This window comes from Solanum tuberosum, unplaced genomic scaffold (assembly GCF_000226075.1).
Source record: "Solanum tuberosum cultivar DM 1-3 516 R44 unplaced genomic scaffold, SolTub_3.0 scf00026, whole genome shotgun sequence".
NCBI classification, from domain to species: Eukaryota; Viridiplantae; Streptophyta; class Magnoliopsida; order Solanales; family Solanaceae; genus Solanum; species Solanum tuberosum.
Window position 1 is genome coordinate 1,060,313 of NW_006238952.1, and position 12,447 is coordinate 1,072,759.

The 12,447-nt window shown below is 32.1% G+C and overlaps 3 protein-coding genes across 3 annotated transcripts; 2 read left to right on the forward strand and 1 right to left on the reverse strand.

The window, feature by feature from the left end:
* Nucleotides 1–4,256: 4,256 nt before the first annotated feature.
* Nucleotides 4,257–5,801, reverse strand: LOC102604350 (carbonyl reductase [NADPH] 3-like). The gene is made up of 4 exons (XM_006341402.1): nt 5,710–5,801; nt 5,167–5,425; nt 4,889–5,083; nt 4,257–4,652 (listed from the first exon to the last, which is right to left on the reverse strand). The coding sequence occupies exons 1-4, from the start codon at nt 5,799–5,801 to the stop codon at nt 4,257–4,259; spliced, it is 942 nt and encodes a 313-aa protein (XP_006341464.1).
* Nucleotides 5,802–6,651: 850 nt separating this feature from the next.
* LOC102604677 (succinate dehydrogenase assembly factor 2, mitochondrial) lies at nt 6,652–10,137 on the forward strand. Its single transcript, XM_006341403.2, has 5 exons — nt 6,652–6,907; nt 6,984–7,088; nt 7,189–7,315; nt 9,598–9,666; nt 9,753–10,137. The coding sequence occupies exons 1-5, from the start codon at nt 6,801–6,803 to the stop codon at nt 9,897–9,899; spliced, it is 555 nt and encodes a 184-aa protein (XP_006341465.1). The 5' UTR covers nt 6,652–6,800; the 3' UTR covers nt 9,900–10,137.
* A 270-nt stretch (nt 10,138–10,407) lies between these two features.
* LOC102605021 (uncharacterized protein At4g14100-like) lies at nt 10,408–11,615 on the forward strand. The gene is made up of 2 exons (XM_006341404.2): nt 10,408–10,968; nt 11,304–11,615. Exons 1-2 carry the CDS (start codon nt 10,482–10,484, stop codon nt 11,495–11,497), a joined length of 681 nt encoding a protein of 226 aa, XP_006341466.1. The 5' UTR covers nt 10,408–10,481; the 3' UTR covers nt 11,498–11,615.
* The last annotated feature ends 832 nt before the right edge of the window (nt 11,616–12,447 follow it).

The following is a 12,447-nucleotide window of genomic DNA, read 5'->3' on the forward strand; positions in this document are numbered from 1 at the left end:
TTTTCAAAGATGAAAAAAACTTCAATTACTCGAATGTGGGATTTTTTTTGTTGAAAATTGAAGAGAGAAATGTTGAATTTTTATTTGATTTTAACTGATTTGAGTGAATTAAGGATACTAAATAATCTTAATTAGTTTAAATCCCTTAATTCGTGCTATTTATTAATTATCTACAAAAAATGATATGATCTGGATTTTTAGTTTATCTTAACTGATTTTGAGTGAATTAAGGATAAAAAATATTGTTAATTTGTTTGAATCTTTATTTCATGCTAATCATTAATTATCTACAATAAATTTCAAATTAAATTACAAGCCACACTTTCTAGTTTTTTACTTTATTATCTATAATTTCGTTTTTTCTTTAATTTTCGTTTATTCTTTTTTTTTTTTTAACTTTTTCGAATTAATAAAAACATTTCTTTTATTTGTGAATTTGTTATAACCTGAAAATTTTAATGTTATAGCTTGAAAGTCTAAATCTACTGCTATAGCCTAAAAATAGTATTATATGTCATATTTGAAATTTACACTTCTTATATTGCAAAAGTGTTTTAAAATTTGTTGTTCTTGAACTAATTAATTGTTAGTATAGCTTTCAAATAGATAAGTAAAAAGGGAATTCATACATATTTCCTATTTATATATACTTCTAGTACACCTACCAATTCTGTTTCCGAAGTTTATTATGTTTGAATAAATATTGCATGTAGTGTAACAATAAAAGTTTTCTTAACCAGAGGTTTCAGGTTCGAGCTCTAGGTATGGAGAAAATCTTCTTGGGAGTGTCATTCCCGAATGGATTCTGCAGAGCGCAATCTGAATTTAATCGAAGCTCCAATGTGGATTCCGAACACCGGGTGGGAAACCCAAAAAAAAAGAGTTTTCTTAAAATATATTGTACTTCTTGTTGTTTTATATTAATTGACGTAATACACATGCACAGAGTATGTATACTAAACTAGTGTATATAACTAAAGAATACTCATGACATAGTAGTTAATTTATCTATATAATGAATGTTCAAGAATATGCGCATGAAAGTTTTTTCAAAGTTTGAATATTTATGACGAAACATTCTATTATGAGCTCAGATACTCAACCACAATAGATTGTAGTTTGAGTGTCTAGATAAAAATAGATATTCATCCTTCAACTTAATTTAATGTCTGTAAAAATGAACTCTAGCCATTACTAGGAATATTCACGGTTCAATTTAGATTGGTAATTGGTTAAAATCGAAACCAAATTAATTTAATTAAGCAATATTAAAATTATAATTACACGATCAAAGTGATTTAGTTAAGCTATACCAAAGTCATTATACACCAAATTAAGATCAAAAGATCAAGTCTTTATAGCAAAAATGGTAAAGTTAAAGACTTAGATTCATTAAAATTTAACAAAAATATTATATTTTTATTTATGAATAATATATAAATAATTATAAAATTTGTATATATAATTTATCGGTTCGGTTCAATTATTTTTGTACTTTTTTTAGTAAAAACCAAATTAAACCAAATATCAAATTTATCCGTATTTAAATTTTTACCATAACCAGGAACAAACCTACTCAATGCTTAAAAAAACTGCCTAAAATTAACTATGAGGTCGATTTTTTCAATGTCAAAAAGAATAAAACCACAAATCAACCTCAAGAGGTTAATTTTTTTCTAATCGATAAGAATCAATAGTTGATTATGCATTTCTATTAATAGTACTGACTAGAAAAAATAATTATACGAATAATCAAATGGACTCCTAACTTTTATATTACATCTAATTTTTTTTTATTCGATATCCGACACTTATATTGAGGCATGATTAAATTTAAAATTGCATTAAAAAATTTCTTTTTAAGAGTAAAATACTCTCAGACAGAGACAATTCCATACTCAAAAAAACTCAAATTCAAAATCATTAATTAAAAATGAAGAACTACTCAACCAAGATCCTTATCAGTAATAAATAATACATCCAACTTGTTGCTCCCACATCCCTTTATGAGAAAATTATGTACCAAAACTATGCTTCGAAGTTCGTGCCATGTAGGTATGGGAAGTTGGTTAAATCCGAATTCCATACTGCCAAGTGCCAACCCAATAAACACCTTCTAGATTAGAGATCATCCCCAAATTCAAGGATTTTTTAATTAAAATATATATCTTATTAAATTGATATTATAATAATAATACTTTCAAATTTAATTACTACTTATTACTCCCTTCGTTCACTAGTGTTTATCAGGGTAAGATCATGCATAATCCTTAAGAAAAAATTAATATAATATGCAATTTGACTAATATAACCATACTATCAATCATTATTAAAATAGTTTGTACTTTTTGAAAATTATAAAAACAACTTTTTTCTCATTAAAGTAATCTTGTAACTTTAAAATGACTATTTTTGAAACTAGTAGTAATGTAATTATTAAGGGCATAATTGGAAAAAACTGACTAATTGTTTCTTGATTGTTTAAATTGACAATTAGTTTTGGACATCTATTTTTAGTATACCTGACAAACAATTGTGACGGAGAGAGTACTTTATATAGTATTTAAATCTAACAATAACAAGCAAAAATATTGATGTATGTATTAAAATGAATAAGTAAAATAAAATATGTATTTTTATATAGAGTCCAAGTCAAATGGGACTGAGGGAGTACATTCTTCTCGTTGTAAACATCTAATTTTAGGTAATCCTCGAATTTGCAATGATTTGAAAATTCTTTATAGTTTTATTAGGCAACAATTTTAGAAAGTTAGAAGTGTTCATTTTTAAAAATAAAGTTGCGTCTGATCAAGCTATCATAGAAAAAAAAAATACTTTTAGTTAATTAGTAACAAAAGCTGGAAAAAAAAAGTTTCTCTTTAAAAGCATTGTTGGAGTGCTTGTCAAGCAACATATTGTTTTTGTTAGGTCCGTTTAAAATTGAATTGAAATTGGTAATTCAAATCGAAAAAAGCTATTGATTTATCGATAATGGGTTATTGGTTTAACGATTTTAATTTTTTTTAATTATTGATTATTGGTTTTTAACGGTTTGAAGTTTTTTTTTAACGAGTTAACCAATAACCCAATAGTAAATTAATAAATTATATTTATATCATTCGGTATAAAAAGTCCTTGACTTAGGATTTAATTTCATATTTTTATTTCTGGCTGTCTCAAACTTTTGATTATTCTACAATATTTTAGTGTTTCTTTTGAGCAAAATGCAATCAATCAATTCATGTGCATGACTTATTTGTTTTGTCACCATGTTTCTAAGTGATTTTCAATCATTTATTTTTTTGTGTCAAATCTTAACAATTAACTCGATAACGATCAATAACTGATAAATCGATAACTGATAAGTCAATATCTTAATGATTCATAGCGATTTAGCATATCTACAAACCGATGACCGATAAGTTGAACTGAATCGATCAAAATGCAAAAATTAATTAGTTATTCAAACACAAATTATTACTCTCCAAAAGTTTTTTAAAAAACAAAAAGAAATCTTACAGAACACCTTATAAACAGATTTTGAAAGTTTGACCAGGTGGCTCCTCAAGATATATAGTTTAGTCTAATCTATGAAGAAAAAAAAACATGACTAATTCAAATTGGGGCTTATTTTCCAAACAGACGAGGAAGAGAATTAGCTTACGCGAAAAAAACACCCTTCAATCGTCTTGTTGTTTTATTTTTTTCCTTCTCCGTTTGACAAGCAAATCTAGACTCTTTTGGACTACAACTGATCAACATTGAATTTCCATATTCTACTTGTTGCTTTATGATGCATTAAGCGACTGTAACCCTTTTAACAAAATAGATGTATACAATCTATAGATCACACGAAGATAACTTTATGTATTTATAGACTATAGATTTGTATAAAACAGAAATGTACCAAGGACATTGTGTATGTATAACTAATATTTATTAAATCCATTACAGAGGTCAAAAGCAAGCTTGCCTGCAATCTGCTTAAATAATAAAATTACAAGTACAAATAAATTTTCTCTTCATCAATATCAATATCTGCCACTGTTACTTGTCAAGACACCTCGAGCAAAATACCACAAAAATACCAAAAAAACAGTTCACCCCAACGTCTCTAGGCAATCAATTTCATCTATTTCTACTTATATCAGTTGGGTGCATTTCAGTTAACAAAATGCAGATTATCTCGAATCTGAACTCCATCGATGAAAATCTTGTTTTAAAAAACAAAAAAACAAATCATATACACTGACAGTTTAAAAGTTAATTTCGCGCCTCTCAGCGAAGAACTTACCACTCACAAACTGATCAGGGAGCAAAGCAAGCCAGACAGCAGTATCAGCAGCTTCTTCAATAGTAACATGGCCTGCCCAGCCAGTCATAGCAGTTTTCACCCATCCCGGGCAATAGCAATTTACGTATATTTTTTCACCTTCTGGCCGTTCCTCGAATATCCTTGCCATTAACCTGGTGTATGCATTAACTGCTAGCTTTGACAATGAGTAGTCTGTGAACACATGAGGCCATCCGCCTGATTCCCAAGTTCCATCTTTTACTTGTTCCAAAAATGTGTTCATAGTTTTATCGATAACTTCCTCAGATAGCGAATCCACGTTTTCTAATTGTTCTCTCACTGCTACATTTGAAATTCCCTGGTAGAATCAACCAAAAATAGATCATATTCAGATGGTAAATAAGATCATTCCATCTTATGGTACCATAGCAGACATGAAAGAAACAGAATAAGGCCATAAACGCGAGGGTATGTGTAGATGCATGATTACAATTAAGCAATTAAAAGTATGTTTTTTATAACAGTTTAAGCTTTGGATGTGCTGATCACACACTGCAATGTTAATTATAATGAAATACTGGAGCTGTTACTTACATTTCGTTTGCTATTAAGTCTACCCAATCGCGAGGTCACACTAACAATACGAGAACCAGCAGGGGAAGGCCTCATTAACGGAGTAAGTGCTTTGATCATGTTTTTGGTGCCAAAATAGTTAACTTGGATTACCATTTCAGAAAATTCAACAGAATTATCTTTGCCGAAATTGAAATTGACTCCTGCATTGTTGATCTACAAGTTCCCATACATATCATCATTAGCTTTGTGAAAGTAAAATAGATTCCTAATTAATAACAAAACACATTAATGATTACCAGTATATCTAGGCCACCATATGTTTCTTTAATCCAATCACAAAATGTTTGGATTGATGCAGGATCCACAATATCCAATTGATGAAATGCCACATTTAGACCTCCTTCCTGAAAGACCTTCACTGCTTCTTCCCCAACGGCTGTCTCTCGCGACGTAAGAACAACAGTAATGCCATGTGATGCAAGCTGATGAGCAATCTCAAATCCAATCCCTCTATTTGCACCCGTCACAACAGCAATTGTTTCAGATGACCACCATCTATAAATCATGCAAAACACGATCAGCATTATGCTCAAAATAAAAATCCACATGAAAAGTAAACCGCGGCCAAATATAACCATCCATTAGGAATCTAGGACGGGATCTATGAGTTCAACTGAAATCATTGCATCTAATTAAAATTATACACACATATACATAAAAAAAAGATCAGATTAAACACATTTTGAACTCACTAACTCTAAATCCTAGATTCGTCTCTGCTCGAGAAACTAAGATGAATCTAATTCTTTAAAAAAAGGTAAATGTAAAAAAGAAGAGACCTTTGGTGATCAGAATAGGGAATAGTACGTAGAAGAGAGATCTCTTGGCGTCTTTTCTCCTTTTTTTCCTTAGCCCTTTCCTTTTTATCCATTATTATTTTCAATTTCGATTCTGCTTCCAATTAAGTTGTATCTATCTATTCTGCAGCTGCATTAATTCATTCACTAATTTGGGAAAATTGTTAGAGAGAAAGAAAGGTAGCTTAGGAGAAGAGATGTAACAGAAACACCGATATTCTTCCGATATATTTGGAGCAATCCTACCGCGTTCGTTTCAACAATATTCATTGGTTAAATGAAACAAAAATAATATTTGAAAACGATTTTCTAAATTTGGGTGGCCATTTAAGAAATTATCCCAAAAAAAACAAATATATATACTAGTATTTAGTGTGTCTCATTTTATCGCATATTATTATTATTATCAAATGAAATTTGTATTGCAAATGTTGAATTTTATCATATTTACGTCGAGAATTTTTGCTTGAGTTATAAAGGGAATTAGGGATCAAGGCCTTATTTGTTTTATCAAATTAATAGTATTTCTTTTATAAGTTATCTATTATTTCAATTTTTATTTACTTTTACGTCTCGTTGAATATTATAATATAAAAATTGAGGCAATGGTATCTATTTATAGTCATTTGTACTTTTGGCCTTACCTCATACTGTGATGATGTTTAATTTTTATCGTAAATAACTTTTTCGTAGAACAAAAGTTTATATTTTCACATCATAATATCTCACAAGTTATCTTCGTGTTGTATAAAACTTATGTCCCTCCAGACAAATGTTTGATAACTAAAACTAAAAACTGAAGAATAAAATTAAAAAATCAGTACATTTATAAAGCAAAAAATCGTGCAATTAAATCGTCTATTTTTACTTTTTTCGGTTTAATTTGGGATCAATTTCGGGTTGAATTATACCCGAATAAAAAAAGTGTTAACAGACGGGTATAGTGGATGCCAAGACGCCACGCCTCGTATTTCATTAGGCAAAAACCGCATGTTAAACCCCAATCGAGATCAAATTTGAAGTTTCCATTGATCCTCAATAGAGCTTAATTAGTTCCTTGCTGCAGAGAAAAAATGGAGAATTTGCGAAGGGCACTTCTCTTCACCATTCCTCGAATCATCAATTCATCTAAAACAGCATCTGTTGCAACTTCCACACTCCAGTCTCACAATCTCTACAGGTACAGAATTCTACCTTGTCTTACCCACTGTATGTTTGTTATGTGTTGAAAATATCTTTTTTGTATGCTCAATTAGGCCTTTAGCTGGAACATTTTCGCGTTTTATTTCTTCTAATGAGACTTCATCGCCGATAAATATCGATTTTTCTGACGAAGAGAGCAAAAGACGTTTGTTTAACAGGTGAATTTGAAGTTTTTTTTATTATTTGATACTCTGGGTTATATGGTCCTCTGGGCGGCGGACTGGTTCATGATAGTGTTTTTATTTTGTATGGATATAGGCTTATTTATCGCAGTAAACAAAGAGGATACCTGGAGCTAGACCTTGTTCTTGGCAAATGGGTGGAGGAACATATACAATCCATGGACGAAAATGGAATTAAGTCCCTTGTTCATGTCCTTGACCTGGTAACTCTCTTATATTTTTTCATTATAATTATTTTTATGTTTTCACGTTCTTATATGGATTTTATCATCTTGTATGTCAATAATTAGATATCATAAATGCTCTAGCTCGTAGTAGGAGTCTATGATCTTGATTTGAGGTGAATAATCTAGAAATTTTCTGCTATGTTATTGTTAGCCTAGTATGACATCTTCTATTGAACCTTAACCCTAAAGTTTGACAAAGATGTAGAATTGTCAGCGATGGCTCTTGTCTCCAGCAAAGAAGAACAAAATATATCGAAATCCTCCATCAGTAGATCCTCAATGTCATCAATCTGCCATTGCCGACTTCTTTAGATTTGAATCTGTTGTGCCTCAATTTGAGCTCAAATAAACCACATTCTGCAGCTCAGTTTCACACATGCTCAAACTGGTGCTCAAGTTTTCAAGCTTGATCTTCATAAAACTAGATGATTAAATCTGAAAAAACTAAAATTAAACAGCAGATGGCATTTTCTCTGAATTCAACCTTGTATATTGTCATGTATATTGTCTCTTAAAGGGAAATCAGGCAAGCTTCTGCGTACATTAAGAATCAACCCGATGTTAACCAAGACTTATAATAGCCTAGTTGTACTGGTTGGAGTCTGCCACAATAGGTGTCTGCAGTTCTCACTGTCTTTTCCCTTTCCTAGTCCCGTCAGATCAGAGACTAAGACTCCTGCAAATAAATTGGCACTATCTTGCTCTCTGTATTGAACCCCAGTGGTTATAACTTCTTCATGTTCGACTTGGGATCAAATGATATGACTTTCATTGATTTTTTTGTTGCTTGCTAGCAGTTCCTTGGTCATTGATGAATTACATTCTTGTTCTGAAGAGTAGGCATTTCTTGGTTGGTTCGTGGTTGAAAAATTAAGCTTTGCAAACTTCTAAGAAAGTAGAAGCAGAACAGAGTAAAGCACCAAGGTCAAATTATATGGGTTTAAAACTGATTTAACATCTTATCTAAACATGCACATTATTGTATCATTACTTTTTTTTTACCGAAACTAACTGGAGGATGTAACCTACTACTTTTTAGGATTGTTTGGGATGTTTTTTGTTTAACATGAATATAGAATGATGTGGGTTGGGTTTGGGATATAGTTAAGGGATACTTTTGGCCATTTACTCTCATTTTTACTGTGCTCAAAGGATGTATAGTGATTAGAAAGTTTTGATTCTTTTTTTTTTTTACTTGAGTAGACTGTGAACAGAATTGTGCAGTAATTTCATCAAGTTCAGTATTGGCGATTTTGCTGTTTGTGCATCATTTCATTTTATAGGATAACATGTCCACTTTCTTTATTTCTTATTATTACTTTTTTTGCTGAATGTGAGGGTGGTGGGGTTAAGTCAGAAGAAGGGTAAGCTTGGCTTCAGGGTTTAGGAGAAGCAAGCATAATTTTGGGGAGGTGGATCCTTGACTATTGGAGCTAATGCCTTGGGCTAACATGAGTGTTTTGCTTCTTGGTGTTTTTATAGTAAACGATAGTCGGCCCTCCCCTGCATAAACTTTTACTGGTACTTTTAACTGCTTAGTCAGCATTGGGCTTAATCTTTCTTATTACTATTACTTACGAAGGAAAGTACTGTACCATTTGAGTATTTGCTTCTTTTTGTGTTCCTACTCTGCCCACCCCCCCACTCACCCCTAATTAAGAGAGTAAAATATTATGTTATGCATATATCTTATAGCATGTAAGAATTAGGTAGTTGGATGTATGAGTTCCTACTTATTTTTTGTGGCCGAATTTGGACTCAAAATCCTCCCCTTCACCCCAGGGAACTCAGGAACATGTTAGGTAAAGGAAAACCAAAAAGTTAAGGAGTGTAAGATTAAGGAATACAAAAGGGAGGCAGGAGAAAAAGGATTATATTAAGAGGTGGGAAGGTTGGTTGGGGATTAGAATGTGACCAGTCCAGTCTGATATATTCAGCAATCATAGAATATATGCACCACATTGACTTGACATTAACAATCATCAGTTTTGTTCAAATGCCACAATTTGCAATGCAATGTTTACAATTGTATTTTCTCTGTGATTCTTCCGATGATGGTTGTCTCATCCTTTTCCATCAGTTAATATCTTTCTCAACCCTCTTTGCCTTGCCCCACTCCCTCCTCCAACAAAATAATGAAAGAAAAACAAATGCAAATAATCTGTTTATATGGCGTAGAATGGTCGTAGCTGGTCAAATCTCCTTTGTGAAGATTAACTAGAGGCGTCTTATTCAGTTTATTCTATTTATGTCTGTAGGAGAATCCAGATTTGTGGAAGTGGCTGACTGGTCAGGAGCAACCCCCAGATGCAATAAGCACAAATCCTGTGAGCCATCAACCTTGTAGAATTGATACTTCATTCGATTGGTTTATTTGAATATATAATTCATCTGATGTGTACTTGTGGTGTAGGTGTTTTCTGCTGTGCGTGAAAAGGTTATGAACAACCTTAACAATCATTCTTCTCCCGAGACTCGTGCTGTTCCAGGAAAACCTTGGGTGAGAGGGTGGGATGATATCAAGAAAGGCCGAGATGCACCTATAGCTGGGAACCAGTAGTTATTTTTCTGGTTGACGGTGTCAAAGAACAACTGATTTGTAGTCTTGTATAGGGACTCGTTATTACTATGTATGTTTTTTACTTAATAAATAATAGGATCTCAGTTCTGTTTGAATAATGCCTCAGTAAAAGCATTTCTTTGGTTAGCTTATGTAATTGCTACATAACTATCACTGGAACATTATAATAGCTTGATTGCTACATAATTATTATTGGAATATTATAATAGCTTGATTTCCTGTGGTGTTTGCCGATTTGTATAAGTAGTCAAAAAAGGGGCAATTTAGGATACTAAACTCTCGCTATGTGTTGGGTTCAAGGAAAGATCGAATCATAAGGATCTATTGTATGCCGTCTTACTTTTTGTATTTGTACTAGTTGCCTCAAAATATTAAACAATCAACTAGAAAGTTAATACGAATTTGAAATTTTTTTATTTTGCTTAAAGTTTTTTTTTCTTTTTTTAATCACCCAAATTATTGCTACCTTATCTACCCATTTTTTATATGAGCCAACAAAAGGTAAAGTCAAAACAAATAGGGATATCCTCTATCTCTGCCTTTGTAGTAAGAGAAATAAAAATGTTGATTTCAGGGAAATCCATTACAATTTCCACTCTTCTCCTCCTCTTCGCGGCGTCTTCTCTGTGCTTCACCGTCAGCATTGCGTCAGAATCCGGCGACCCAATACCTACTCCATGGCCGGAGCAATTTCATTCGATTCTCTTCATGAACAACAGCAAGGGGAATCTACAGATCGTTGATTTGTGGTACGATTTTCCTAACGGCCGGAACTTCAACATTATCCAAAATCAATTGGGAAAACTCCTTTACGATTTGGAATGGAATAACCACACTTCGTTCTACTACACTTTGGACGCTAACAAAGAGTGCAGGGTCACGCATTTTCCGGTGGGACTCCTTAGACCCACTTGGCTACAAGACGGAAATTATCTGGGACAGAGATATATGGATGGATTTCTCTGCAATGTCTGGGAAAAAGTTGAATTCATTACCTACTACGAAGATGTTGTTACTAAGAGACCTGTTTACTGGGCTTTTTACACAGGTAATGGCTTAAATTAGAAGTGTTTGAAGTTTAGCATATTTTGGAGTGCATTGTGAAATTTACTTTTTTAAACAATTTGGCAAAACAGAAAAAATAATTTTCGTGTGATAAACTCAAAGTCAGATGACTTTATATGAATGAACACAAAGCTGAAATTTACTCATATGAACATTGTAAATTCAGTAAATTTCAATGATATGTGTAGTAGAATTTGCTCGTGCTGTCAGTGTATATAACTTTTTTTTTCAAATGTGTTTGAACATTCGCGTAAATTTGCGTTCTTTTTGGTGAGACAGAACAGAAGTTATTAACGAAAGAAATTTGGGTGGGTGCAGGTATGATTGCACATGTAATGACATTTGAAGTAGGAAAAGTGCTAGAGGATCCAAAATGGCAAGCCCCTGTTTACTGTTTCAAAGAGGCAAAAGAAGAACAAGAGATATCATATCCTGTTAGGTTGGTTACTGATAATGATGTTTCCATTGGCAGACTCATGGGAGCGGCTATGGATGTTTCTTTACCGTTCTAATTATTGTTGCATTTCCATGTTTGTTCTTTATGATGTTGTTCCTTTGGACGATAAGACGAATGGGTAACAACTTATTTGTATTCATGTTTATATCAAGTCAATAAATGAATGATATATATCTGCACAAAAAAAAATAGCAATCAACTTAGAATCGTGATTAATTAGTAAATTTACATAATCTAATGTTAACACCCGAACGAGTAAGAATTTACCATAAGAATGCAGTAGAGATTGGAGGGAATTGCCTCTCTATCTCACATGAGGTAAGGATAAAGTTTGCGACTTGAAAAGGCATTTTGCGGGGACTATCGATACTCAATACTCACTTATTGCAACAACTAGTATAGCTATTAGTGGTGACTAAAGTTGCTGCTAATACATACTATTAATATTAGGGGCACAAAAGTAACTATGAAAACATACTTTTATTGGCAACTAATACTAATATTTGTGGCAGACAAAGTTGCCGCTAATACTAACTTGGCAACAAATATGTGTATTCGCGGCGAGCTGCTATATGGCAACTAATATAGTAATTTGCGGCGACTAAATCATCACTAATGAGTTGTTTTTTCCATATGTAAATATGCATGTTGATTTTCGTGAACTTCGTTTGACCTGAAATTTTGTGAGTCTATCATATACGCCCAAGCAGTGGCGGCTCAAGCTAATTAGTGACCTAAATTTATTTTTTATGATCTTAAACTAAAGATATATATTTATATATATCAAAATAATTTTTAATCTTGTGGTCTTAAACATATCACGTGGAAGTTAAATTTAAAAATTGATTCATAAAAAAGAAACATTCTTTAATGTTTCGAAACAAACATAAAAAAGACAAATAAATTAAAAAATATATTATATATTTTTTTGTTTAAAAATGTTTATAATAATTTTATTATTACTAAAAAATTAGGCCCTTTGATTTTTGGGGCCTAAGCATATGC

What these genes read in the sequence shown, in the direction of transcription:
- LOC102604350 (XM_006341402.1), bottom strand. Translation starts at nt 5,801, where the DNA reads ATGGATAAAAAGGAAAGGGCTAAGGAAAAAAAGGAGAAAAGACGCCAA. An exon ending in CCCTATTCTGATCACCAAAG is followed by an intron (nt 5,426 to 5,709) that starts GTCTCTTCTTTT and finishes CATGATTTATAG; the next exon opens with ATGGTGGTCATCTGAAACAA. An exon ending in ATGGTGGCCTAGATATACTG is followed by an intron (nt 5,084 to 5,166) that starts GTAATCATTAAT and finishes GGGAACTTGTAG; the next exon opens with ATCAACAATGCAGGAGTCAA.
- LOC102604677 (XM_006341403.2), top strand. Translation starts at nt 6,801, where the DNA reads ATGGAGAATTTGCGAAGGGCACTTCTCTTCACCATTCCTCGAATCATC. An exon ending in AAAAGACGTTTGTTTAACAG is followed by an intron (nt 7,089 to 7,188) that starts GTGAATTTGAAG and finishes GTATGGATATAG; the next exon opens with GCTTATTTATCGCAGTAAAC. An exon ending in ATGCAATAAGCACAAATCCT is followed by an intron (nt 9,667 to 9,752) that starts GTGAGCCATCAA and finishes CTTGTGGTGTAG; the next exon opens with GTGTTTTCTGCTGTGCGTGA.
- LOC102605021 (XM_006341404.2), top strand. Translation starts at nt 10,482, where the DNA reads ATGTTGATTTCAGGGAAATCCATTACAATTTCCACTCTTCTCCTCCTC. An exon ending in TTACTGGGCTTTTTACACAG is followed by an intron (nt 10,969 to 11,303) that starts GTAATGGCTTAA and finishes GGGTGGGTGCAG; the next exon opens with GTATGATTGCACATGTAATG.